The 25,469-nt window shown below is 39.2% G+C and overlaps 1 protein-coding gene across 1 annotated transcript; it reads right to left on the reverse strand.

Annotated features, from left to right (window-relative positions):
* Nucleotides 1-1,850: 1,850 nt before the first annotated feature.
* Nucleotides 1,851-24,926, reverse strand: LOC591288 (DNA topoisomerase 3-beta-1). The gene is made up of 16 exons (XM_030989368.1): nucleotides 24,640-24,926; nucleotides 22,030-22,104; nucleotides 21,268-21,345; nucleotides 20,190-20,309; nucleotides 19,304-19,471; nucleotides 18,505-18,639; nucleotides 17,648-17,760; nucleotides 16,989-17,189; nucleotides 15,930-16,131; nucleotides 15,323-15,505; nucleotides 12,136-12,345; nucleotides 11,338-11,555; nucleotides 10,196-10,376; nucleotides 9,092-9,291; nucleotides 4,148-4,253; nucleotides 1,851-2,757 (listed from the first exon to the last, which is right to left on the reverse strand). The coding sequence occupies exons 1-16, from the start codon at nucleotides 24,796-24,798 to the stop codon at nucleotides 2,524-2,526; spliced, it is 2,583 nt and encodes an 860-aa protein (XP_030845228.1). The 5' UTR covers nucleotides 24,799-24,926; the 3' UTR covers nucleotides 1,851-2,523.
* Nucleotides 24,927-25,469: the final 543 nt, after the last annotated feature.

Here is a 25,469-nt window from a genome sequence, read left to right on the forward strand (position 1 = left end):
CATAATTCTGTTTTACTCTTGAATTCTGGTACAAGAGAAAAATTAGATTTATTACAGAATTCAACAAAATATTAAGGATGACAAATTTACATTCAAAGAAAGAAAAAAGAAAAGAAGGGAAGGGGGAGAGGAAAAATATACATTACATTTCCTACTGGAGTTGCCTTAAATGTATGATATTGCCTACATGTATGTGAATTTAAAGTATATAAGTTAAAGGCAATGTATTCTACCGACACCACTTCAGATTTACGTTTACTGCCATCTGCTGCTCCCAATGTGCCAATGTGTCGACAGCCATGTTCCACAATGCATCACCAACCAATGACTCGAAAGTGTGATGATGCTTGGGTACAAGAACCAGAAATCTAAAAGCCATGCCCCACATTGCATTTAAGATTCAAGATTCGAGATTATTTTATTGGTCTTTGCATGCAAACATTACATATAAATTTTGCTTCCAATGGCTTTTTTGACTGTGAAAATACACACGATGACGCATGCTTGATGATGCTTGGAAACAGGAACCAGAAAATCGCTCTATGTACGCCTTCACCGAAAGATGTCAGAAATGAAATACTCAACAATGGTGATAGCAATGTTGGTAACATACTGTCTTTAATGCCCCTTTGGCTCCAAACAGGGCCCCATTTCACAAAACTTGTCATCAGTGAAAAATGACAGTTTTGTTATAAGCTACTGAAATCCTTGATTCTGATTGGTTATCAGCAGACTTGCCATAGATTTTTGTCATTTTTCATTGGAAAAAGGCTTTGTGAAACGGGTCCCAAATGATTACATTTTTAAAGAGGCAAATAACGGTCAGTAACTGAAGCCAACTGGACAATGATTTTCTTGGATGACTGAAAGATCTTCTATACAAATAATACAATGTATGTCCTGTTTACCCAGGGTAGCCTCACCAGTATTAATACTGTTCTCACTGAGGGCCCTGCAATCATACTTTTACCCCGGCTTTAGCTTAGCTTCCAAGAAATTTCTTCCTACCGGGTACCTATTTACCTCACCTAGGTGGAGTGTGGGAAATGTGGATAAATACATTGCCGGGACTTGAACCATGAACCATGTGATCCACAGTCCAGTGTTGTATCTACCAGACCACAACACCTTGTCAACATATATTCATATACATGTTGGCCAATTGAATTGGAATTCAGGCTTGAAGTATATAATCATAATAAGAAAAAATGACATGGAATAAGAAAAAACAACCACATATAATCGACTGATCTAACAGAAATTAGTATATAGAAATTATATAACAATTATATATAATAAGCCTCAATTAAAAATAGGTTTCTAAAATAATATCCCATAGATGAGGAAAACAGAAGAAACCGAAAAAAACTATTTTAAGTACTATATTGTGTGGTATGCAACCATCTACAATTTTGTTAAAGGATGGTTTGTCATGTCAGACAATTGATGAAATAAAATACACTTTTACATACATTTCTATGTACTTTCCTTCATCTCACACTTATCCTGTATGCTGGACAATTTCTGACTTTTGAATAAATGTAATTGTAGACTAAGAAAACATTGATGTCACAGCTAATGATATCTTCACAATAAGTCTCTTGGCAAAATCTGATGTTTCAGGGGATTTTTTTGACCGATACAATTATATATTGTTATCAAATATGCATTATGCATCAATTGTCACCTTTGGCGTGGAAAGTAGATCGTCTTGTTTGCTGATTAACCACTTGACTGCTATTGGCTTAAAATGCGTTCATATCCCTTGTGCTACAGCATTTTTGTACTGTACTCAAATCTGACAAAAACTGTACACTGTACACAAAAAGCCAGATTTTTTTTTGGAAGAGCGCCATCTACTGTTCAAGACCTGTATAACATCATTGCAGTGCTAATTACACAGCAGGGCTTGGCATTATGCAGTGCTACGGTCTTGAAAGTGCAATGCCCTAAGCATTTACATGTACGTGGTGCGCACAGACATGCAAGAGCGAGAACACGTACATGTACGTGGTGAGCAGTCAAGTGGTTAAAGCATCTTCCAGAAATAAAGTGGCAAAAATGCAGCATTTTTTCAATAATGACAAAAGGATTGCTTTATGCAACTCAATGAATTAAAAAAATTGTCAATTTGCTGGTCTTGATTAGCTCCATGACAACCCTTTTAAAGCCCCATTGCACTACTTATAGCTACTTGAGCCCTCTATATAGCTAACAATGCCTAAGCAGTACCGGTTGATCCCCCAGGATGCCCTTTTTCTTATGTTAATTGAGAGCTAATTTGATGGGATGACCACATGTCAGTGAACTTGCAGGGAGGTCTAATCCCTCCACGCCAAACTAGTGCAGAGTCTTTAACACTGGTACACATTACTTTTGCACTTGAAACAGTTGAATGGTCTTGAAGCCTTTGGTGTATCTATCACTTGATAAATACAGTGTGGCTGACGGAGATTATTTTTGTGGCATCTAAAGAGTTAAGCTTGACCCAGCATGAGTTCCGACCTTTGACATGCAAACCCTCTAAACAAAGTAAGCGGCCAGCTGTGACATCTTGTCCTTGGGTTTTCCCCTACCTCTTCCTCGGCCCCGCCCCCTGCCCCTCCCCCTACCACGCCCTCTCCCGACGGTACCCCCTCCTCCGCCACGCCTGCGACGGAACCTGGCATGCTGGGCCTCCGTGAGAGGGGTCAAGATGGGGTCGCAGAAGATACATCCTTTGTGGTAGGTCTCGCCACCCTCAAGTGGAGTTTTGTTCTGGGGGAAAAGAAAAAGGAATAATTAAAATTTAAAAATGAGAGAGAGAATGGTGGGGCTTACATACATGTACATGCAATTTATAAATTACTTGTCTGCAAAAAAAAGGAAAAAAGAGGCAGAGATAAATGTTGCATTAAAGGGGAAGTCAAACCTGATATTCAGTTGGTTTTAACGAAAGCAGAAAAATGAGAAAAATAATGTAACTGTTTAGGAAAATCCACTAAAAAATGATGATAAAGAAGAAGAAGAGGAAGGCGCAGAAGAAGAACAAGAAGTTATGAGTTTCTGAAGTTGTAATCACCAAAAAATATAGTGGTAAATTCTGTGATATTCATTCTAAGTACTCACGTTATTACAAAAATATCAGTATTCCACCCCCTTCCAATTAATATTTAATCCATCTGTGACCTGAATATAACATCGCACATCTATTTTATTAAACCTCTGTAAGGAATATATATATATTCCTTCATAAACCACCAAGATTATTGACTGCAGAGTTATTGTTGCTGCAGCACGAGTGGTACAACCACATGACTGGGACCTAGTCAGTTTGGCTCGCAAACCCGCCGTGACCACCGGAGCTCGAATACATTTTCTCTCATTTAGTGCCCTGGGGGGTGTTTCACAAAGATTCTAAGTCAAACTTAAGTCTAAGTTGGACTTAAAAATTATGGAGAGCCATTTGTAGCCTTAACATAAAATATATTCACCAGCAAAAATTAAGGTATTTTAGACTTTTCATAAATTCCCCATCAAGAACATGAAATCTTCCATAATAATAGAAAATATGATTGATTTGAATCAACATTTTATGCCTTTTAAAATAAATTTTACAAAATATTTTCAATTAAGTCCAACTTAGAGATAAGTTCAACTTAGGATCTTTGTGAAACACCCCCCTGACCTCACAAGCCAAGTGTTAGGTATGTCAAAGGCAATGGAATATGTATTTGTCCCATTGTCCTGCATGTAGAAGTTTAATTGGGGCATCAGGCTCTGGTCTAAAAGAAAACCAAATGACTTGGGCCTTCTCATTAGGCCTGTCCTCATCAGCTAGAGTTTGCCAAATAACCCACAATTTTTAGACTCTGGATATTATCCTGAAGCTTGAAATTGCTTCTTCACCAGACCGATACGCTCATCACAAACTAGATTGAACTGGCGCAAATTAACCCCGCTATTTCTCAAATAGCAGGATATTTTGATAACAAGACAAACATTTCTTGGGATATTTTCTCAACCAAATATTCCGCTAATCGCAACTGCGGGCTGATGATGACGCAAATTAACTGGCTAATTTGCAATCGGGATAGTTAAAATAGCTGATTATTTGGCAAACTCAACCTGATGATGACAGGCCTATTCACAAATTTGTGCAACTGACCTTGTTGAAGTTGACATTTAGAATGGAAGCATCACACTTTTCGCACAGGTGACCCGACAAGGTCACCTTGTGAGCATCCTCGAAGATGTTCATGATGATGTTGCATCTGAGAGAGAGAAAGGAAGACAAAAGAAGGAGATGGTGGAAGAAAATTTATATATTTAAATCAATGTCAAGATACATGTATTACCGGATTAATTTTGCATAAAAGAAAATTTTAAAAATTGACAGTTACATCACATTGTAATAGCTGACGACCAGTTTCTAGTGGCTACCTGTCTATTGTGGCCACTTTTGGCTTTCCTTTCCGACCACTATTGACTGGTTTTGAAAGTGAATGTGTTATTATCCAAGTCATGAAACTCATGCACACATAATGATGTGTGTGAGGGGAGGGGGGAAGGGGGGGGGGAGGGGTAGTCCAAATTCTGTCTGTTTTTATATATTCTTTATTCTTCAATCACATGTGTCCTCCTTTCTTTACACGCATCCCTGACACAGCGCGGTATCTCTAATCATCGCGCAGTCCCCCAAAAGGACCGTCGGGGTAGAGAATGAGAGGCAAGGACTACTGTCTGTCACTTTTTCAGTGTTGAGGACGTGTTGTTTTCTCAGCGGATTGGGCGTGTGACACGGAAACAGTCTAGGCAGTGAGCTAGGGTAGTAGGTGAACTCATTGTGAAAAAAAAAGGATGGGGCTACGGGCCAATGCACCTCATTAGCCACCCCACCCCTCTTTAAGTGGAATGCCATCCATTATCCTACAGACCACCATCATTAAAGACGAAAACAACTTTCCATCATCAAAGAGCAGATCGCACCGCAGACACCCACATCAATTTTTCAAACAAGATGAGGGATAATACTGCAGGGGAGGGTTTCACAAAGACTAAGATCGACTTTAAGTTGGACTTAAGTATGGCAGGCCTTTCATGCCAGTAGTTCCTTTTACCATGCCTGGCATTGGTTTCTAAAGGGACATATAAATCGTGTTCACTAATCTACAGAATTTACATTTTTTGATAGTTCATTGTTGAAGGAAAAAATATTATCTAAAGATCATAATTGAGAGACCAATAGTGAGAGCAAACAGTGGCATGAATGGCCTGTCATAGTTAAGTCCAACTTAAAGTCGATCTTAGTCTTTGTGAAACACCCCCCAGAGGTGCCGGATCATCAGACATTCACCCTTTTTTCCATCATTCATAGACCTCATACAAAATACATGTGCACCCAGGTTCATGCATTATGAAAAGGATTATTGACCTGACCAATCATTAACCACGCAAAACTTGAGTGTCGCAAGTTGTTTTTCTTTGTTTCAAGATACCCGATCCCCTTTCTTCTGGAGTTGCATGGTAAAAATAACTTCTTTTGAAGCTCAATAAGAAGAACAAAGTTCTTAGTAGTAGAATATTTATAGAGACATTGTTGAAATTTAGTAAGCTTTGTATTTAGCTTTCAGCATAGAAAGTTTAAAGAGAAGGTTGAGTTCTGGAGAGAGTTGAAAAATATTTTGTGAGCGTTATCAGTGTTTTCATGCAAGTGTGGAAGAACATCAGAGAAAAAATATTCCCTGAAAAGCATGGCGTTTCAAATGCCTTCATATTCTAAATATGACAAGTAACAGCCTAAAATGAGGCCCGATGTTTATGCTGCATGTTTGTCTAGTCCCATATCCTTCTTTCTGTGTACAGTGCTTGTTACTTTACCAAGACTGGGCCAAATTTGTTATCCTTTTGATGACTCCAGAACCTTGCAGTACACACCATTACTTATAATTTCTACATGATCAACCTTTTCATATCGATTCCACACCGTTACTTTTATAATGCAATCGAATGACCAGAACTCAACTTTATCTTTAAATAGTGCAGCAATGTTTTCTTGCTAGAGGTTCATATGTATTCAAATTGAGGTGTAAGGAGAATGTGAAGATTGAATTTCCGTAATGCGACTCGTGAACCGAAGGCTTGATAACAATGTAACATACAAAATAAATAAAGAAATAAGACCTTAAATAACTATTTATGAATGTTGAGGGTTGAGGATAGATTACAGCTAAGTAAATGCTTTTCTTGGAAATAAGACTTCATATCAGTGTCAAATACAGTACAAATAAAGTGATGTCTTAAGTGATAAGACTTCAAGGTTAGTCATTTATAATGGATGGGGAGTTGTATATCGAGGTGGAGTCGATTTCATATCCTGGCAATATAGATTTCAAATGAATGTCAAATAGAGAATAAATCAAGACATACGATGTCTCAGAGACTTCAGATTTATCATTTATTCAAGAGACCATTATGAGCAGAAATGTACACGTCTTTGCAGATCCCGATTCATTTCTACCCTCTCTCTTTCTGACTTTTACCCCTCTTTTTTTCTTCTTCTCTTTCTCTCACTTGCTTGAGCTGTCTTTCTCTTCTTCTTTTTGATCACAGGAAGTTGTGGTATTGTCGATTTTGTTCATATCATTTGCTATTTATGTGCGAATGCATCAATGATGTGACTCAGAATAATCCTCATTGCCAGGTCTCTCGAAGAGAACCGAAAGCCTAGAAATATTCACGTCTTTGCAGCTCCCGATTTATTTCTACCCTCTCTATATCTCTCTTTCTGACTTTTACCCCTTTTTTTCCCCTCTCTTTCTCTCACTTGCTCGAGCTGTCTCTTCTTCTTTTTTTCATCACGGAAAGTTGCAGTATTGTTGATGTTGTTTATATCATTTGCTATTTATGTGTAAATGCATGATGTGACTCAGAGTAATGTTTAAACAATTGAAATTTCTCTGAGGAAGTTTTACATTTATAAAACTTTTTCTGACTGTTTTCAATAACAGATCGATCAATCGATCTTATTTACTGGTTGTAAGCCACAAATATGTTTAAACAAAGGAATTTTCTTGTTATGTACTGCCTGCCTGCCTGCTGAGGGTGTGACTCATCCTTGTTTAACATTGAATCAACACCCTTCTCGCTCTCCGCATACAGTATCATGTTTATGACAATGTTTATATTGCATGTAACCCCAATGGGCCACAAATTTCTGTATTAATATACATGGACAATAAAACTTGAATCTGGAATGAATGAATGAATGAATGAATGAATGAATGAATGAATGAGTGAATGAATGAATAATTGAATGAATGATTGAAAGAAAGAATGAATGAATAATTAAATGAATTAATGAGTGAATGAATGAGTGTATGAATTAAATAATTAAAGGATGGATAAATGAATGAATGAATGAATGAATGGATGGATGATTGAATGACTGATTGAGTGAATGAATGAGTGTATGAATTAAATAATTAAAGGATGGATAAATGAATGAATGAATGGATGAGTGAATGAATGAATAATGTTATAAAGGCGTGAAAATTAACACAGGTAGAAAATAAAAGAAAATATGAAACAGACTGCTGCAAACATTCAGGCCTCATGAATGTTACTCCTTGAAAAAAAGAGGTAGTAGAAGTACATGTATGGAAAAGAATAAAGCTTTGACATGAAGATGACAAATTGTCATGCTACAAAAGCTGGAAAAGGTCGTTCATTTTTCTTTGAGGTGACAGAGCTTTGGGGAAAAGTATCCATCGACTGAAGAAAGTAAAAGCAATCAATTAATAATGCTCACTGAAGCTTAATGGATTATTCATAACAATGAAAGGTCAATGCAGATTTCGAGGATAACGTGTTGTTATTTACGGATCTGATGTCCATAAATAATGCCGCCTTAGACCTTATATTCAATCATACTGCATATCAACTCGAACATGGAAAATAATTCATAAATTCAGCGGCAAGAGAACGTGGGGGATGAGTATGAATTTAGTCCTTGGATATGATATCGAGGATAACATGTCGTTATTTACGGATCTGATGTCCATAAATAATGCCGCCTTAGACCTTGTATTCAATCATACTGCGTATCAACTCGAACATGGAAAATAATTCATAAATTCAGCGGCAAGAGAACGTGGGGGGAAGAGTATGAATTTAGTCCTTGGATATGATATCAATGAGTAATAGTAAGGGAAGGACCTTTTCAAGTCATGCATGCAATCCCCCTAGGGTTTAGATTATTTATACAGGCTGACCTCAGTTATGAATGTTTCATCCATGTGTGAACTGATCCCCTGTGGAAATGATTTATGCAGAGTTGTAGACATAGAAGTTCGAGAAAGATAGTCACACAAGGCTGTGGTTAAATATTAAAGATTAAAAAACTGAAAGGATTAATCCTTAAAAGCACACTTTTTCTAAGAGTCTGCAAGTATTTAGATCAGTTTTGCAGCCTCAAATTGGCACCTATTATTTATTCCTTATCATCATCGTCTTCATCATTATCATCATCATCTGTAGACCACATGGTTTGTGATTTGATTCCTGCCACGGCACTGATCAGTTTTGCAGCCTCAAATTTGCACCTATTATTATCATCTATCATTCCCTTATTCCCTATCGTCATCATCTTCATCATTATCATCATCATCATCTGTAGACCACATTCGATTCCTGTCGCGGCACTGATGTCCTTTGGCAAGACATTCATTTACATTTGCCTCTCTTCACCCAGATTCATAGTATGGCTACCCGGTAGGAAGAAATTCCTGGAATGCTTTAGCGCCTTATCATGGCAGCTCAGCTACAGCCCGAGTAATGTTATACTTTGTTTCTGTATGCGTAGTAGAGTACTATATTCATATAGTAGCTGCGCTATGTAAGTGGACAGCATTATTATTATTATCTTCATCATCGTCATCAGCATCTTCGATATCAACAACATCATCATCATCATCATCATCATCATCACCACCACCACCACCACCACCACCATCACCATCATCATCATCATCATCATCATCATCACCATCATTATCATCATCATCATCATTATCACCACCACCATCATCATCATCATCATCAATATACATACTTGTTGCAGGCGAGTCTCCACTTGGGTGCCGAGGAAGGGTCCAACACCATTACCCCCTCATCGCACTCAATACACTGAGCCACGCCCAGCATGGTTAAGGAGTGGGCACATGTGGGATGGGTGCATCCGTTGCATCCCTGTCCCTTCTTCATCTCCGTGAAAGGGGGGTGGCTGAAGCAGTAGGGGCACACCGGGTAGCTCTGTGGGTGGTAGAGAGGGTCAAAAACAGGTTAACATTCAATACACTGAGCCACGCCCAGCATGGTTAAGGAGTGGGCACAGGTGGGATGGGTGCATTCGTTGCACCCCTGGCCCTTCTTCATTTCTTCATTTGAGATTTATGTTCATGCAAAACTAGAACAGCTGAAGACAGGAAGGTATGGAGAACCTGTGTCTCAAGGTCCATTTCATTGTTGCCCCAACTGCCTCCAAGCTATAAGGCATAGATAGATCTTCATGCTGATTTTGTTATAAACAATGATTACTCATAATTTCTGATCATTTGCTTTTTCCAATGCATTAGCAATAGACTTTCGACTTCAATCTCTGTAAAGTGGTTAAAAACAATCATTAGAAAATGAGTGCTAACATTTTAGAATGAGATACATTCATAACAATTTTCACTCCAGTTTAAACAAACCTCAATAATCTATGGAGCTTAATAGAGCTGTTTTGAGGGAGATTATAAGTCTCCTTGCACACTCCCCCCCCCCCCCCCTTTTTTTCTGGCTGCCTGTCTTTCCTTTTCTCCCACTCTCCTTTTTCTTATCTCTACATTCAATCTTTCTTAATCTCTGTTTCTCCTTCTTTCTTACTTTGTCTCCTTCATCATTTTTCTTTAATATACATGTGTCTCTCCATCTCTCTCTCTCTCTCTCTCGCTCTCATTATTCTCTTTGTCTCAGCGCTTATTCCTATCCCAACTCTCTTTTCTTCTCTTTTTCTTTTACAACTAATCCTTACCTTTTTCCCAATTTTTATCGTTAATAATGGTCCGTTTTCACTCAAACTTTCAGATTATCTTTATTTGTACATCTAGTATTGAAGTCACTACCTTAGCACCATATCCTCTCATCTAAACAATGTACAAAGTCCCTTTAATACCTTTCCCTTCGGCCCTGAAGACCACAGGACCAGCTCGAAATCATCCAGGGGGCATCTGATCTCCTTGTAGAGTTTGATGGAGCCGTTCTGAGGGAGGCTGTACGTCTCTTCGCAGGTAGGGCAGTGAAGACGCATCGGCTTGGCCGAGATGTACTTCATGAAGCGATGGCACTTTCCGCATCTGGGGATGACAAAAGGAAAGGGTGTTTTGCAGAACGTTCTTAGTACTTGGGTCATAGCATGTACCCATTTACTACATGTTGATGTAAATCTGGACCCCATCTTATCAAGAGTTGCAATCAATGTCTTTGAGTCAATCACAACTTTACAGTCTCCTATCTCTGATGTATATATTTGCGATTGATAAATTTGATATCAATCATAAATAATTTGTGATTAATCACAAGTGTTTATAAGACAGGGCCCTGGGTAGAGAGAGGCAAATGTAGATAAAAGGCCTTGCCAGAGGATATCAGTGACCTGTCAGGGATCAAACCCACGATCTTTGCATTACACCACTCGACTACAACACCTCTAAATGATATTAGTGTAGTGAATATGAAACTTAAAATGAAAAAAAACACTTGACTCCTGATGTGATGATGTATCCAAGATACCATGAAATTTGTACACACTATCATTGTATTAGATTTTTTTACCTCAATCACAATCACTACACTGATCACAATCATTATCAAAATTATAAACCCTGTTTAAATAAAAACAGATACAATAACATTCCTCATAATTATCATCGTCATTATCATCGTCATCACTGTCATCATAATCCTCTTGATCATCATGATCATCATAATCATCACCACCATCATCATCATCCTCCTCCTGCTCCTCCTCATCCTCATCATATCTATCCCTACCTGGACATGGGTTTCCCGTTGGCAGCCAGAGGCGAGAAGGAAACCTCAAACAGATCATCTATGGCTTGTACCATCATCATCACCACCACAATCATCATCATCACCATCATCATCCTCGCTATCACCAACATCACCATCATCATTGATATGACCATCATTGTCATCATCATCACTATCAATATCACCAACATCATCATCATCAATATCACCACTATCGCCATCACCATCAACACTATCATCATCATCATCATCACTATCATTTACCTTGACATGGGTTTCCCGGTGGCAGCCAGAGGCGAGAAGGAGACCTCAAAGAGATCGTCCATTGCTTGTATGTGATCTACAAAGTAGAGGAACTTCCTGGTGAAGATGTCTATGGTGTGTATCAGAACAGAGTTGAAGTCGGCCTGGCCATGCGCGATCAGGTTTAGCTGCTCCTCCACCGCAGATCGCATGGTGGGAAGAGACAGGTCTGGATCAATCTATTAATTGGAAGCAGCAAAATGAGAGTTTTTCATCACAATTAGAAGGTTAACTGCTCCTCAACCGAGATCGCATGGTGGTAGAGACAGGTCTGGATCAATTTATTAATCGGAAGCAGCAAAATGAGATTTCAAGCACAATTAGAGGTGTGTATTATATTTTGTACACAATGCAGTAACTGTCGATGCATGGGCACTGCTACTTAGCTAGTTGTGTATGAAATCACTGTAAACTGTATATTTCTCCTTTTACAGTGGTATATTAAGATGGATCTCGATTCAGATTTCAGGCTAAAATGTGACTACAGAATGTCCAATAACAAATAACTTAGCAAAGAATGGCCTAATTTGAGTCACCAAAGCAATATTTGTGAAGCTCAAATTGAGAAACTTCACAAACAATCATATTGCTATTTCCAGGCAGAGATGGATGTAGAACACATGTGGAGATAAGAATACAATATATGTAATTCATAATATTATTGTATGTGCAGGAATCAAAAGTGATTAAACATTCAGCATCTTCCTAAAGAAATCAGTATTTATGCGTTTGAAAAAAAAAGGTATGGAGAAAAATTACCTTTTGATATCCATGGACCAGAACAATGCCAAGCCTTGTGGGTACTAGACGACGCCCACTCTCCACCTTCACATAGTTCCTCTGACAGATGTTCTCGATGTGAACGGGTATGCTGGCGTCTGTACCTACACCGTGCTTCTCCATGAGGGAGATCAGTTCACTTTCGGTCAGATAGTCGGGAGGGCTGGTCTGGCGTTCACTCAGCTTGGCCTAGAGAGAGAGAGAAAGAGAGAGAGAGAGAGAGAGAGAGATAGGAATACAAACATTGACTGAATGCACTTGTGTACTACTACAGTCAAACCTGCTATAGTGACCAGCGCTCAAAATACACGGGGGCGGTGGGCGATTCGCCCCCGTGAGCTACATAATCGCTCCCGTCAGGTTGCTCACGGGGGCGATTGCAAAATTAAAAATCGCCCCCGTGGAATTATAAAATAAAGATTATCTTTTCTGTTATAACTTTAACACAATATTGAGTTTCAATTTTCAAATGAAATGGAACTTAGATTAGCGTGCAAGATTTCTTGTTTTATGAGTAGGCCTATTATTACCGATTCAGCTCACAGTGCAGTGCCGCCGTCAGCAGTGGTTATAGGCCTATATACTGCGCCCTTAGTAGCGGTACGTGTGCACGCTGCCGCGCTATGTCTGCTGGAGCTGGAGGCGATCGCGCAAGGGCAGAAACCTGGTCATGGAGAAGTTTTTCGTTGTGAAAGCGTTTACCCGCTGAAATCTGGTGATTTCAAATGACTAGCAAATAATGAACCTCGACCAATAAATCAATATTAGGGACTTTTAAATTTGCACGATGGTAACGTGGACTGAAACGTGTGACCTCCTTTTAAGGCAGTGCCAGTGCTTAAAAGGACGTCACATGTGACTGCCAGTGCCTTAAAAGGACGTAACACGTCCACGTCCACGCAAATCTAAAAGTCCCTATTGAGAAGAAGAGGAAGACCAAGATGTCGTGGAATGATATGGTAACATGGGCAGATCTACGGGGGGGGGGTTAGGGGTTTAACACCCTCCTCCCACCCCCGGCCCCCTTGGGCTACCAAGTGAAAATGTGATATTAAAGCGGGGGGGGGGGGGGGGTGCTGGAGAGGAGGACTACTAATCTATTTTATTTTTTTCATGGGGGGGGGGGAAGTGAAGCGCCGTTTTAGCATGACTTTCTTTTTAACTCTTACTTTCACCTATCTCAGATAACCCTAAGTTTTTGGTTGCTGCTTTATATGTAGTTGATAATGCATGATTAAGGTAAAGAGAGAGAGAGAGAGAGAACCACCATCATTTTGCAATGGTTCAGGGTTCGTGTAATGTACATTTGAAACCATTTCTTAGCGTCTCAACCCTAACAAAATGGCAAAATTATTTTTGAGGAAAAGCATTATACTGAATTAAATAAAGAATAATAGCTTTATATTGGATCATACTAATACTGATACGGGCTAAAGACAATGTGTTATTTGTATAGAGGTATTCCAAAATGACATTCTGATAATCAACATTTTGTTCTGGTATCATAATGTATATACGCATAATACAACTGATCTTTATGATTTCTTAACGTGACATAGCTTCTTTTCCCCCTGCAAACAAAAAAAGAAAACAAGGTTATTTAATAAAAGGATCATGCGACAAATAATCATTGTAATTCAAATTGATGCAAGGATTTTTTTGAATAAGCAATGCTTTTCACCAGAATCTTCTTTGTAAAAACGACTTTTACAAATCTCAGCCATGCAAATCTGCCACTGTGTTGTAAGATCACTTTCAGATTAGGAGAAGTGTATTCTTTAATTAGTATTTTACATTGAATGGAACGTCTCAACTCAATAAGCATGGCTGAGATTTGTAAAATTTGTTTTTACAAAGAAGATTCGGGTGAATAGCAGTGCTTATTCAAACAAATATTCGCATCAATTTGAATCACAATCATTATTTGTCACCTAATCCCTTTTAATGACCTTGTTTTCTTTCTCGTTTGCAAGGGGAGAAGAAGATATGTCACGTTAAAGACATCATAAAGATCAGTGTTGTATGCGTATATATTATATACACAGGCCAGTAACAGCTACATGTATGTAGCTTGTAAATTTGTAAGAGGGAAAATGCTGATTGAAATGATAATGATGAAATAGCAAATAATTGAGGAGTATCATACGTACCAATTCAATGGATATTTGTATAAAAAAGAGCCCCCGTCAGTACTAAAAAAGCCCCCGTGAGAAGGCTCACGGGGGCTCTTTTTTTGGGGGGAAGAGCCCCCGTGGACAAAAAATTAATTTGAGCCCTGATAGTGACCACCTGTCTACAAAGACCACACTTTTTGTTTCTCTTGAAAATGGTTTCTTATTGAAACATGTACTAAAGGAACCTGTCTACAAAGACCACTTTTTTGTTTTCCCTTGAAGATAGTTTCCCATTGAAGCATGTACTAAAGGAACTTGTCTACAAAGACCTTTTTTTTTTCCCTTGAAACTGGTTTCTCATTGAAACATGTACTATTTACTAAAGGAACCTGTCAACAAAGACCACTTTTTGTGTTTCCCTTGGGCGGTCGCTATAGACAGGTTTGACTGTACGATGAAGGCATTACTTCAGTCACTGTTTGAACATTAGTCGAGTTGTGAAAGGAACTGCATATCTGCCACCTTCTGTAGCAAAAAGTAGGACTCTCTGAAGGTAGGTCTTCAGTATATTTTAGAAGATTCATAAGCTTCATATCTTTTGTCCATCTAAAGATGGAAATTTGTGGTATTTGCATGGTAAATGTATAAGGATTCCAGCAAGGCACCATTTTACATGTACACACATGCCACTCCGACCACATTAACATTCATATCCTACCAGGTATCCATTTAACGCCTTGGATGAGAGTGGCAAATGTAGATTAATGCCTTGCCACAGGACATTAGTGACACTGCAGGACTCGAACCGTATCCACTATACCACGACACCACCAAAAAACGGTACAGTCAAACCTGCTTTAGTGATCACCTGTATAGAAAGATCATCTGTTTACAAAGACCACATTTTTTGTTTCCCTTGAAAAGGGCTTCTCATTGAAGCATATACTAAAGGAACCTGTACATAAAGACCACCTGCCTGTGAGGACCAGTTTTCGTGTCTCCCTTGGGTGGTCTTTATAGACAGGTTTCACTGTACAAAGAGAAGAGATTACCTCTTCAATGGAGCACATATCCCCCTTGGTAACGTTGGGAAGGTTCTCTTCATCTTGGATGGCCTGCCAGGGCATGACTGCAGTGAAGCCATCGCTGATCAGGGTCTTACCGGTGCAGCTGAAGCCCTCCTCTCCGATCATCAGACGGATGGTGGTGAGCAGGTAGCGACAGTCGGGGCTCACCTGGAGGAAAGGGACAGAAGTATTGAAATACATGTGATGATGTAGAGGAAGGTGATGTTCACAAGTGAAAAAAGTAACAAATGATGATACTTATAAGAATAATAATAGAAGTGTCTTGTAAAGTGTTCATGTCTGGCATTTCGCCACTCCTGTTGCTCTCTTATGATTACCCTCGAACATTTCCAAAAAATTATTCCGGCCAGGTACCTTACCTGGGTAGAGTGTGGCAAGTGTAGATTAATGTCTTCCAAAGGACGTCAGTGCTTTGACAGCGATTTAAACCCTGTACCTCATGGTTCACAGTTCAAAGACTTATCCACTGGATCACAACACTTTTTTTTCAGTCCATCCCTCAAAACATTCAGAGAATACCTTCCCATCGCATACCCTTCAACCCCTAATTTCAAAAAATAAATGTACTCACTGTAGCGATGAAGTGCCTGGCAATATACTCATACAGCCTCCACGCCTCTCCTCCCACCTCACTCTCGTTAGCGGCTCTCATCGGCGTGATAGGAGGATGATCTCCTACGTCGGTTCCTTTCCTGGGCTTGGTGAATTCTCCGTCAAGGAGGACCTTTACTTCGGACCTCCAGGGCGCCGACATCTGTTGCCGCAAGGTACCCCTAGAAATTAGAGGGAGATGGTCGTCAGTTTCCATGTGCAGTAGGTTATAATTTACTAATGCAAGACTTGGTGGAAATACCATTAATGAGTGTACAAGTCTCGCACATAGAAAACCTGTGGTCCCGCCAAGAAATGAAGAGAGTCTTCATCTGAGGGAAATTTAAGATGTTGACTTTTTCATGTGGGGCAACTGGTGGAAAATGCAGAGCATTACATGGGGTCTGTGGGTCATTGAAAGTTAACCCTGGGGATTGACAACATCCATCATTGGGTAAACATCAAATGGTTTAGAAATTCCCATGAGTATGATAATCCACTCCTATGAGTCTTAAATAAAAATGCATATTGATAGTATGCTGTCAATAGAGAATTTCCACGAAATTAAGAGAAATGAGCATAAGCTTGATGTTTGAATAGTTGCATTTTTCAATGAATATCGTATGCCAAGCTGGTTTTTTATTTTTTTATTGATTCACTTTCTTGAAATGTCTGGAGGATTTGTTCCGGAATGCTTACCATCATACTGATGGATCTAACAAAATATTGATGCACTTTCTTCTTTATTCATTGTTTTAAGAATATATTTTTCTAAATTTTTCATTTATTACAGCATAAAAGTGAATAGTTAAAAGTGAACATTAAATATTTGCAATTTATGACAGTTCCTTGCATCAACCGAGCCATCATTCATAATTCTAGATTTTTTTGTTAGTAATCTGGTAAATACTAACATGAAGTATAAGCTTCTACCAACCTTAAACGCTTAAGGTTGGTAGCTTAACTACATGTACATGTTATGATTACCCCAACCATGAAAAGATTTCTGTATCATTGGTAACTACTAATGTGATCTTACTTAAGGTCAAAGCTCTCAGGATAGCTTGTTGTCTCTGTTCTTGGGTAGCTGATGTATCCCTGTATGTAGAGCCTCTCGGCTATCTGCATGGCATGGTGGGGACTCATACCAAGCGATGAACTCGCCACACGCATCAACTCTACCGTATTGAGAGCCTGGGGGCGCTGTTTGGCTTTCTCCTTCTGCGACACCGATGTAATCCTAGTGGGAGGACAGAAAAGTATTAGCTATTATTTGGGGTTCAGGGATAGAACATCATTTTCATCCAAACAGCTTGTGACATGAAGAAAACAACTCAAAACAACACAAGGTGAAATATTCCAGAAGAAAAAAAAATTGAAGGTGACAATGACACTGATTCCTCAACTATCAATCTGATCCATAAGCTAAAAGAAGACTATGCAAAAAAATCTTGGTGATTGGCGCTGAAACTCTTTTGAAGTTATCTACTTTATAGCTGAAATATTTTCAAGTGGAATCAAAATAACGTATTGCTCAATTGCTCCTTTTATTAGGGGCCAGTAATACTTATGCTAGGGGAAATGATGTGAAAAACAAACTTCACGATGAGGAAGGAGGACAGAAAAGAATATGACATCCTGAAATGTACTATTCCAGACTTCATTTCTTTCATTTCTTGGAATCTAAATATATCTCACCTTGCATCTTTCTGTGTTTTGATGATATTGAGAAACATCTGAGCCACTTCTCTGTCAAAGACTCTCACTCGATCCCAGTCAAGGTTTAGCTTTCTTCCACTCTCGTGAGTTACCTAGAAGAGAAATTAAAGGCAAGACAAATGATTTCACTGTGCATCTCACTTCCCTGTGGGTATCCATTGCTTGCATTGTCTTGGCTGTGCGCATCGGACGCGAAGGCGTGAATGCAATTGAGAGGGCCCGACTCCAAAGGAACAAGGCACGAGATCCCAACTAACCTGAAGTATATATATAACAAACATTGTATGCATTGCATTGTTCAATTCACCTCCCAATTCAGATTCCCCTCATCATGCTATTATATTTCAACCTCAGCATGTGGCTTCTTTGAAATACAATATTATTTGAGAAATTCTGAATGCTACAGTATGTAATATTTGCATCTAATGTAACTCTAAGATTTGTACAGTGACTGTATGAATAGTTATGCTCATTGAAAATTAAAAACATCCTGTAATAATAACAATTAATATGAATATTTATTTGTTAAAGCCATTCTTAGTCATTTTGATAATTGATACTCATGTAGGGGTGGCTGGGGGAGGGGGGGGAGTGCAGTGCATTCATTTATGGTTGCTGTTGTGTACCAACCATACAGACTGACGATGGCATAGCCCTACTAGCCCCGAAGGAAACATGTTGGCACTGACCAAGCATACTTCACAGCATAGTCAGTTCAGGGTAACTATAAACCATACAATCAGATGACCAGTTGCCAAGTTCACATTTACATTTAAAATGGTTGACTTTACGTATGAAGAGGCTTATGCTACTCGGTCACATCTTAGGTGCTGTACCTGTATCTGAATGACCCAGAAGGGTTCAGGCTTGAAGGACTGGATCTTATCGTGCCTGTTCACACAGAAGCCAAGGGTTGGAGTCTGACAAGGACCGTAGGAGATCAGGGTACTGTCCAGATCACCATATTTACCCTGTAAGAGAGAATGAGGATGAAGGAGAGAGAATAAAAGAAGAAGATGAAGAAAAATAACAATTGTGGAGATATATCATTCTACAGCTAAATCACTGTCATTGAAATACAAATATAAACAAAAACTAGGGTTGGAGCTTGGTACAAAACTGAACAGATCATGAACAATGTAATTTAAAAGAGAGATTTAATCTTGAGCTTTGGTATGGGAATCGTATTTTGAGATAAAAATGCTATGATATATTTTGGAATGTTTTATCTTGTTTGAAGCAGTGAAATAAATATAAATACCCCAAAATTAAGCTATGGGCTTGAGCCCCCAAAGCCCCATTCAAACTGCTAGGTAATAGGTGATTCCTGTAGACCTTTTTGAAAATTCTGAAAAGCTATGGGTTTAGTTTAGATTGACGACGGAAAGTCATTATGTTCAAAATGTTGATCCACTCCTACCACCCAACCTCTCCAACAGGCTCAAGAAAGATTACCAACAGTCCTTTTCAGGACTACACACACACTCAAGACAGAAAGATTACTGACAGTCCTTTTCAGGACTCTCCGATCCCACCCCCCCCCCTCTCTCTCTGACATGGTACAACCGTAAGCCTACTGTATAAAGTTTAGATTACTCTGTTTTCATGAAATACAGGTCTACGATCTCACGATACCTGAAAGTACTTGGTCTGGAAGCGAGTAAAAGCGCATCCAATCCTGAGATCCAGTTCCTGCCTTGCGTCGACAGACAAGGCCTCGTTCTCGTTAGGCTCTACCAGGGTGTTCATGGCCTGTCTGATGTCCTTGTCTGTGATGGCACTGAATTTAGCACGGAAGATTACCTAGTTTTAAGAGAGGTGGAAAAAGATGATGAGAAGGTATGTAACTCAATGTTCAATTATGGGGGGTTGCAAGAAAGTTGCAACCAATTGCAAGCGTACATGTAAGTCTTGCGATTAATTGCAAATTCGCAATTAATCGCAACCCAAATTTCTTGCACCGCCCCATTAGTAAGAGAGAGAGAGAGAAAGAGAGAGGGTGAGAATAAAAGCTAGATCTAGTGAACTTAATTTAATTGTTAAAACTTTAATCCTAACAAAATCCAAGGAAATTTGGGAGACTAGTGGGGCATTGCAAAACAGGGGGTTGCAATCGATTGCAAATATCAGTTGCAAATTTTAAAACTTGCAATCAATTGCAACTTTCCTGCATGCCCCACTAGTCATCTCAATACAGTGCATCTTGTAAAGAAAGACCACTTAAGGGAAACAAGAAAAGTGGTCTCTATGTAGTACAGGTGTCAATGCTAATCACTTTTCAAAGGGAATGACAAATTTGGTCTTGCAGACAAGTGGTCATTCTGTACAAATTGGTGCTAAAGCAGGTATCACTGTACAAATGTCACAATTGAAGATCTCAGTTTCACTTTAAGAAAGAAAAACATTTCAGAAAAAGAGATGAATCTAGGGTTCCAAACAGTATCTTGAAGACCAAAAAATAGGAATCATTCCTCCAAAATAGGTATGGTTGGCAACTATGCCATTCCCATTCCTCCTTTACCTGTTCCCTTCCGGTTGGTCTCGTCATGACACCCTGTACGCAGCTGATAACCTCAAAGCAGATGTTTTCACCTTCCTTATCACAGTCAAGCCATAGCACCAGGTAGTCACAGCCCTTGCCCTGCAAAGCATACACAGGGGAAAAATGTGCATACCGTAATAATAATAATTGGTTCTTGTATAGCAAGTTGACACTCCTGGCGCTCCACATTTATTACTCCGGCTTTAGCATGGCTGAATTAATTCCTGCCAGGTACCCATTTACATCACCTGGGTCGAGTGTGGCAAAAGTAGATTAATGTCTTTCCAAAGGACATTAGTGCAGCAGCGAGACTCGAACCGCGGACCTTGTAATCCAGTCCAGTGACGTATCCACATGACCAGAACACCTCATAATACATGTCTGTGTGAAGGCTATAGACTGGTATTCAGAAAGGCATACTAACTTCAGTCTTCGTTTAAAGTTTATTCCCCAGGAAAGTGAATATAGTTTATCTACAGATTTATGGAGCACGTCTTCAATTTGTTACCTTGTAATCCAGTCCAGTGACGTATCCACATGACCAGAACACCTCATAATACATGTCTGTGTGAAGGCTATAGACTGGTATTCAGAAAGGCATACTAACTTCAGTCTTCGTTTTAAGTTTAACCCCAGGAAAGTGAATATAGTTTATCTACAGATTTATGGAGCACGTCTTCAATCTGTTACAAGACTAGTTACTATATGGTCGAGTGTACTTGACCTGACTTGCCAAGGTTATTGTTTTCTTTTTGCTACTAAATTTCGTTTACCTTGCTCTAAATGGTAAAAATTGCCACAACTCTAAACCTTAATGAACAAACAAATACATCATATTGAAGTCAACTTCTCTTTTACACTTCATGACTCAATTTACTTTGTTCAATCATTTTGTTCCATAACAATAATTCATGAGAAATTAGGAGATGACAAAGATCCAAGTAAATTATCAAAGATATGTTGAAGGAAGTGGGTAATACACTGTCGTGCATCTTGCACTAGAGAATAATGACATGACGTGTGTCCAAGAAATTAGAGGAATCAAATATCTTCTCACCTCTATAGCGAGAAATTTAGGCATGTGAAGATTAGGATTGGCCTCCTTCCTCTCTGTGGGGGCAGCAAACAACTCTGACTATAGAAGGAAAGTGATACAGTGTTGAACATTCTTGTCAAATGCATAGCCTACAAATACATGTAAGTAAATGTGTTACATCTATTTGGAATTGAGCACAAATTTCAATTTGTTTATATTTGTTTATATTAGCATGATCTAACAATCTGAATAACTGACTTTGTTTAGTTTCTTACTGAAGAGTTTTGGCAAATCATTTTTTATTTTTGTGGCTGTGGAGAACAAAGGATTAAAATCAGCCTCTTAACCAGCAACAGCAAAGTATTGTACATGTAAATGAATGGCACATGCTGGTAACGAAGGTGTGATGTATAATGTAGAAGTCAATATAAAGTATATTTTGCATACTCTGTGATCTGTATATTATAAAATCAATTTGTTTCCTCCTTCTCCTCTTCCTCATTCTCCTCTTCCTCTTCCTGTCCTCCTCCTTCTTTCTCCTTCTCCTTCTCCTTCTCCTTCTCCTTCTCCTTCTCCTCCTCCTTCTCCTTCTCCTCCTCCTTCTCTTTCTTCTTCTTCTTCCTCTTCTTCTTCTAAATAATAATTAATTTGTTGTTGAATCTCTTATCTTGATCTCCATCTTTTAAGTAGCTGTGGCTTAGTGGGATTTTTACCCGGCCATACATGAACAAGACTAAACACTACATGCACATGTAGGTAGTAGGAGACTTTATATCTACTTACTGGATCTACTTTATCCCAGTTGTTAAAACGAGGATGAAAGTCCAGGCCATGGACGTGACCACACACTGATGTCATCTAGGATGTAAACAAATGATTACAAAAACATTGGTCATGGATGTTGGCGAGTCCAACATATACTGTACATATACGGTAAGGGAGCGATTTTGATGTGAAATCTCTCTCATAATGATAACTTTTACGTAGTAAGCCAGTAATTTTTATTCTCCTTATTTAAGTAGCATCAAATTATTGCCTTTTTAGCTCCAAATGTTTAAACTTCACCCTTGATTTGCACATTCTATACAAATATACTTCTCCAGACTAGGAAAATATGTGAACCAAAGGAAATCGTTCGTTCATTTTTTCTTCTATCAACATTTTCCAGCAGGAAGCAAGAAGAAAGAAAGAGAGCATTGCTAAAACAATGAACAAATGGATCATATAAGCTTGCAGAAAATTTCTTGAAAATATAAGAGTAGATGTATTTGTATACATGTAGTAGTAGTAGTAGCTGTCTGTCGCGAAGCGACAATGACCGCCTTCATTTTCACTTTACAGCTGTTCTCCATACAGCTCGCTGGCCTGCAGCAGTTGTCCAAGTCTTGGTTTCAATTTGCCTCCGCTTAAGGTTCCTCTTGATCGTGTCCTTGTAGCGAAGCCGTGGACGACCAATCCCTCTTTCGCCAGCGGGTAGTTGCGAGAATAGTACTTGCTATGGTAACCTATCAGAGGGCATCCTGATGACATGGCCTGTCCATCGTAGGTTCTTCCTGATGAGCAGGTCCTCCATAGAAGGAAGGTTTGCTCGCTCTAGTACCTCTTTGTTGGTCACCTTGTCCTTCCAACTGATTCTCATGATTGCTCGAAGGTGTCTCATCATGAACGCGTGAAGTTTCTTTACTTGACTTGTGTAGAGAGTCCAGCTTTCCGCACCGTATAAGAGAGTGGATAGGACGATAGCCCTGTAGATTTTGCACTTCACTCTTGTTGAGACATGATGGTTGTTCCATAGCCTGGTTCGCAGTCTTCCAAAGGCACTGCTGGCCTTTGACATTCTTTTCACCAGCTCAGAGTCGATGCGTCCGTCTTTGGATATAGTGCTGCCGAGGTAAGTGAAGTCATCTACCTGGTTTAGGGCTGTCCCATCCACTAGGATCTCCTCCTCCTCTAGGTGGTCTGTACCTGGTTGGAATAGTACTTCAGTCTTTTTGATGTTTATTTGTAGATGATGAAGCTGATGAAAATACATCTATAACATGTTGCATCTGCTCTGGTGTATGAGAAACAAGAGCACTGTCATCTGCAAAGAGGAGTTCCCTCACGAGAATCTGTGTAGACTTCGTCTTAGCTTTGAAGTGTGCGACATTGAATAGGTCGGCGTCTTGACGTGATTGTATGTAAACGCCTTCCTCAAAGTCCGCAAAGGCCTCCTCCAGCATCGCCGAGAGAAAGATGGAGAACAGCGTAGGGGCCAACACACATCCTTGTTTTACACCGTTACTTACAGGGAAGCTATGGGATGTTTCGCCTGCTTCCTTGACTTTAGCCATCATACCCGTATGTAAGGACTCTACCATTCCGGTGAACTTCTCGGGACATCCATACTTTCGTAGTAGTTCCCAAAGACCTGTCCTACCAACAGTGTCAAAGGCTTTCGTGAAATCGACAAAAACCACATAGAGGGATCGGTTGTGCTCAATGCACTTCTCCTGTAGTTGTCTGAGGCAGAAGATCATATCTACTGTGCTGCGGTTGTTCCTAAATCCGCATTGCGTCTCCGGCAATATATCTGGTGCTATGTGGGTATTCAATCTGTTCAGAAGGATCCTGGCAAAAACTTTCCCTGCTATTGACAATAGCGATATTCCTCTGTAGTTTCCACATTGAGTTCTATCTCCTTTTTTGAAGATGGCGACAACATGTAGACCCCTTATTAATTATGCATGGCTAATGAGAGACACAAACATGAAGATCCTTGTTTCTCAATACAGTCAACCTCTTTCTTTCTCATGCCCACCTTCCCTATAAATTTCCTGTACCTTGTTGTCTGTCATGTGTCGTTCCTGTGAATGCGTACATTTTGTTAACAACAGTTGGTGACATAAAGTAGAAATAGAAGTAGACTAGATCTAGAAAGTTATATGACTGCACAAGTGCACAGAGAATTTAATTCAAGAAAGAGTATACAGATAGAAAAATAACAAATAAGTTGTCATGATCATGTAATGATTCATGATTATTGGACTTTCATGATTGTCTGAATTCAGACGTGCACGTGCACAACCACAGTACTTACTTAGGGTTAGGGTTGGTTGAATTTTAGACATGTCGATTGCGAGTGCATAACTTTCAGTTTCACCAACTATTCTATTTCCAGGCTATTTTTCTACTTTCAAGTTCAACTTTGGGCAGAATCCAGAGAATTTTTGCCCCCCAAAAAATGTGTTGGAAATAGTCTACAATTTGCAACATAATGCACACACACAATCAAGCCAAACTCAAAACACAGGCACATCTTCTTAGATTTTGTATTTGGTCATGATCTGAGTGGCTGACCGGCCTGACATGAATGAAGGCTGAACCCTGGAGCAGCCCCCACCCAACTCATACCTTGAATTTAGCCTGCTGTCCCCGGAACGTCCCCGTGTACTCGTGGACACTGCACGCTCCATTCATTCCGCGGCGAGATCGCAGACTTCCTTGGGACAGGATTTTAGCCAGAGACTGGGCTAACTGTGGCTTCTCCGCCACCATCAAAACCTCCTTCATGATCTTAGATTTCTTACGAGTATCTAAAATATGAAAATTAATATTGCATGTAATATAAAATCCCTAAATAAACATCGATTTCGATGGCAGTTCGAGTTCCCTACACCTCCATGCTTAAAATAAGGAGGCTGAGCTGTATCGTTTAAATTGATGAAAAGTTGCGTTGCCAAATTTGTGATTGAATTCTCAAAGGTGATCGTTTCATAAAATTGGGCTAGAGGGAGTGGGAGGGGAGAATTATATGTGCCAACCAACATAAAATGGGACGATTTTTTTTTTTTTTAATTTAAATTTCATCATCATTATTATTATTTCTATCATTATTAATTCTATCATCGTTATTATCCTATTGATATCCTCTTCTCTACTTTCCCTCCTGCACCGTGTCCACCTTGATGGGTTAATAAAATAATCTATCTATCTAGTATTATAACTATTGTTATTATTATTATTATTAATTATAACTATTATTATTATATTAATTTTATGTGTAATAAAATTTAATCAAAATTGTCATTATATCATTATCACCATTGTTATAATTATTTTGGCATGTCAGCCCCAACCTTCCCCCCCCCCCCCCCCGCCCCCTATTGTGGCTATATAGCTAGCCGTGAGTCACTGACATTTCGAAAAAATAATATCACAAAGTAAATTAGCTTGAGAACCTT

The sequence above is a fragment of the Strongylocentrotus purpuratus genome, unplaced genomic scaffold, assembly GCF_000002235.5.
Source record: "Strongylocentrotus purpuratus isolate Spur 01 unplaced genomic scaffold, Spur_5.0 spur5_scaffold_18, whole genome shotgun sequence".
NCBI classification, from domain to species: domain Eukaryota; kingdom Metazoa; phylum Echinodermata; class Echinoidea; order Camarodonta; family Strongylocentrotidae; genus Strongylocentrotus; species Strongylocentrotus purpuratus.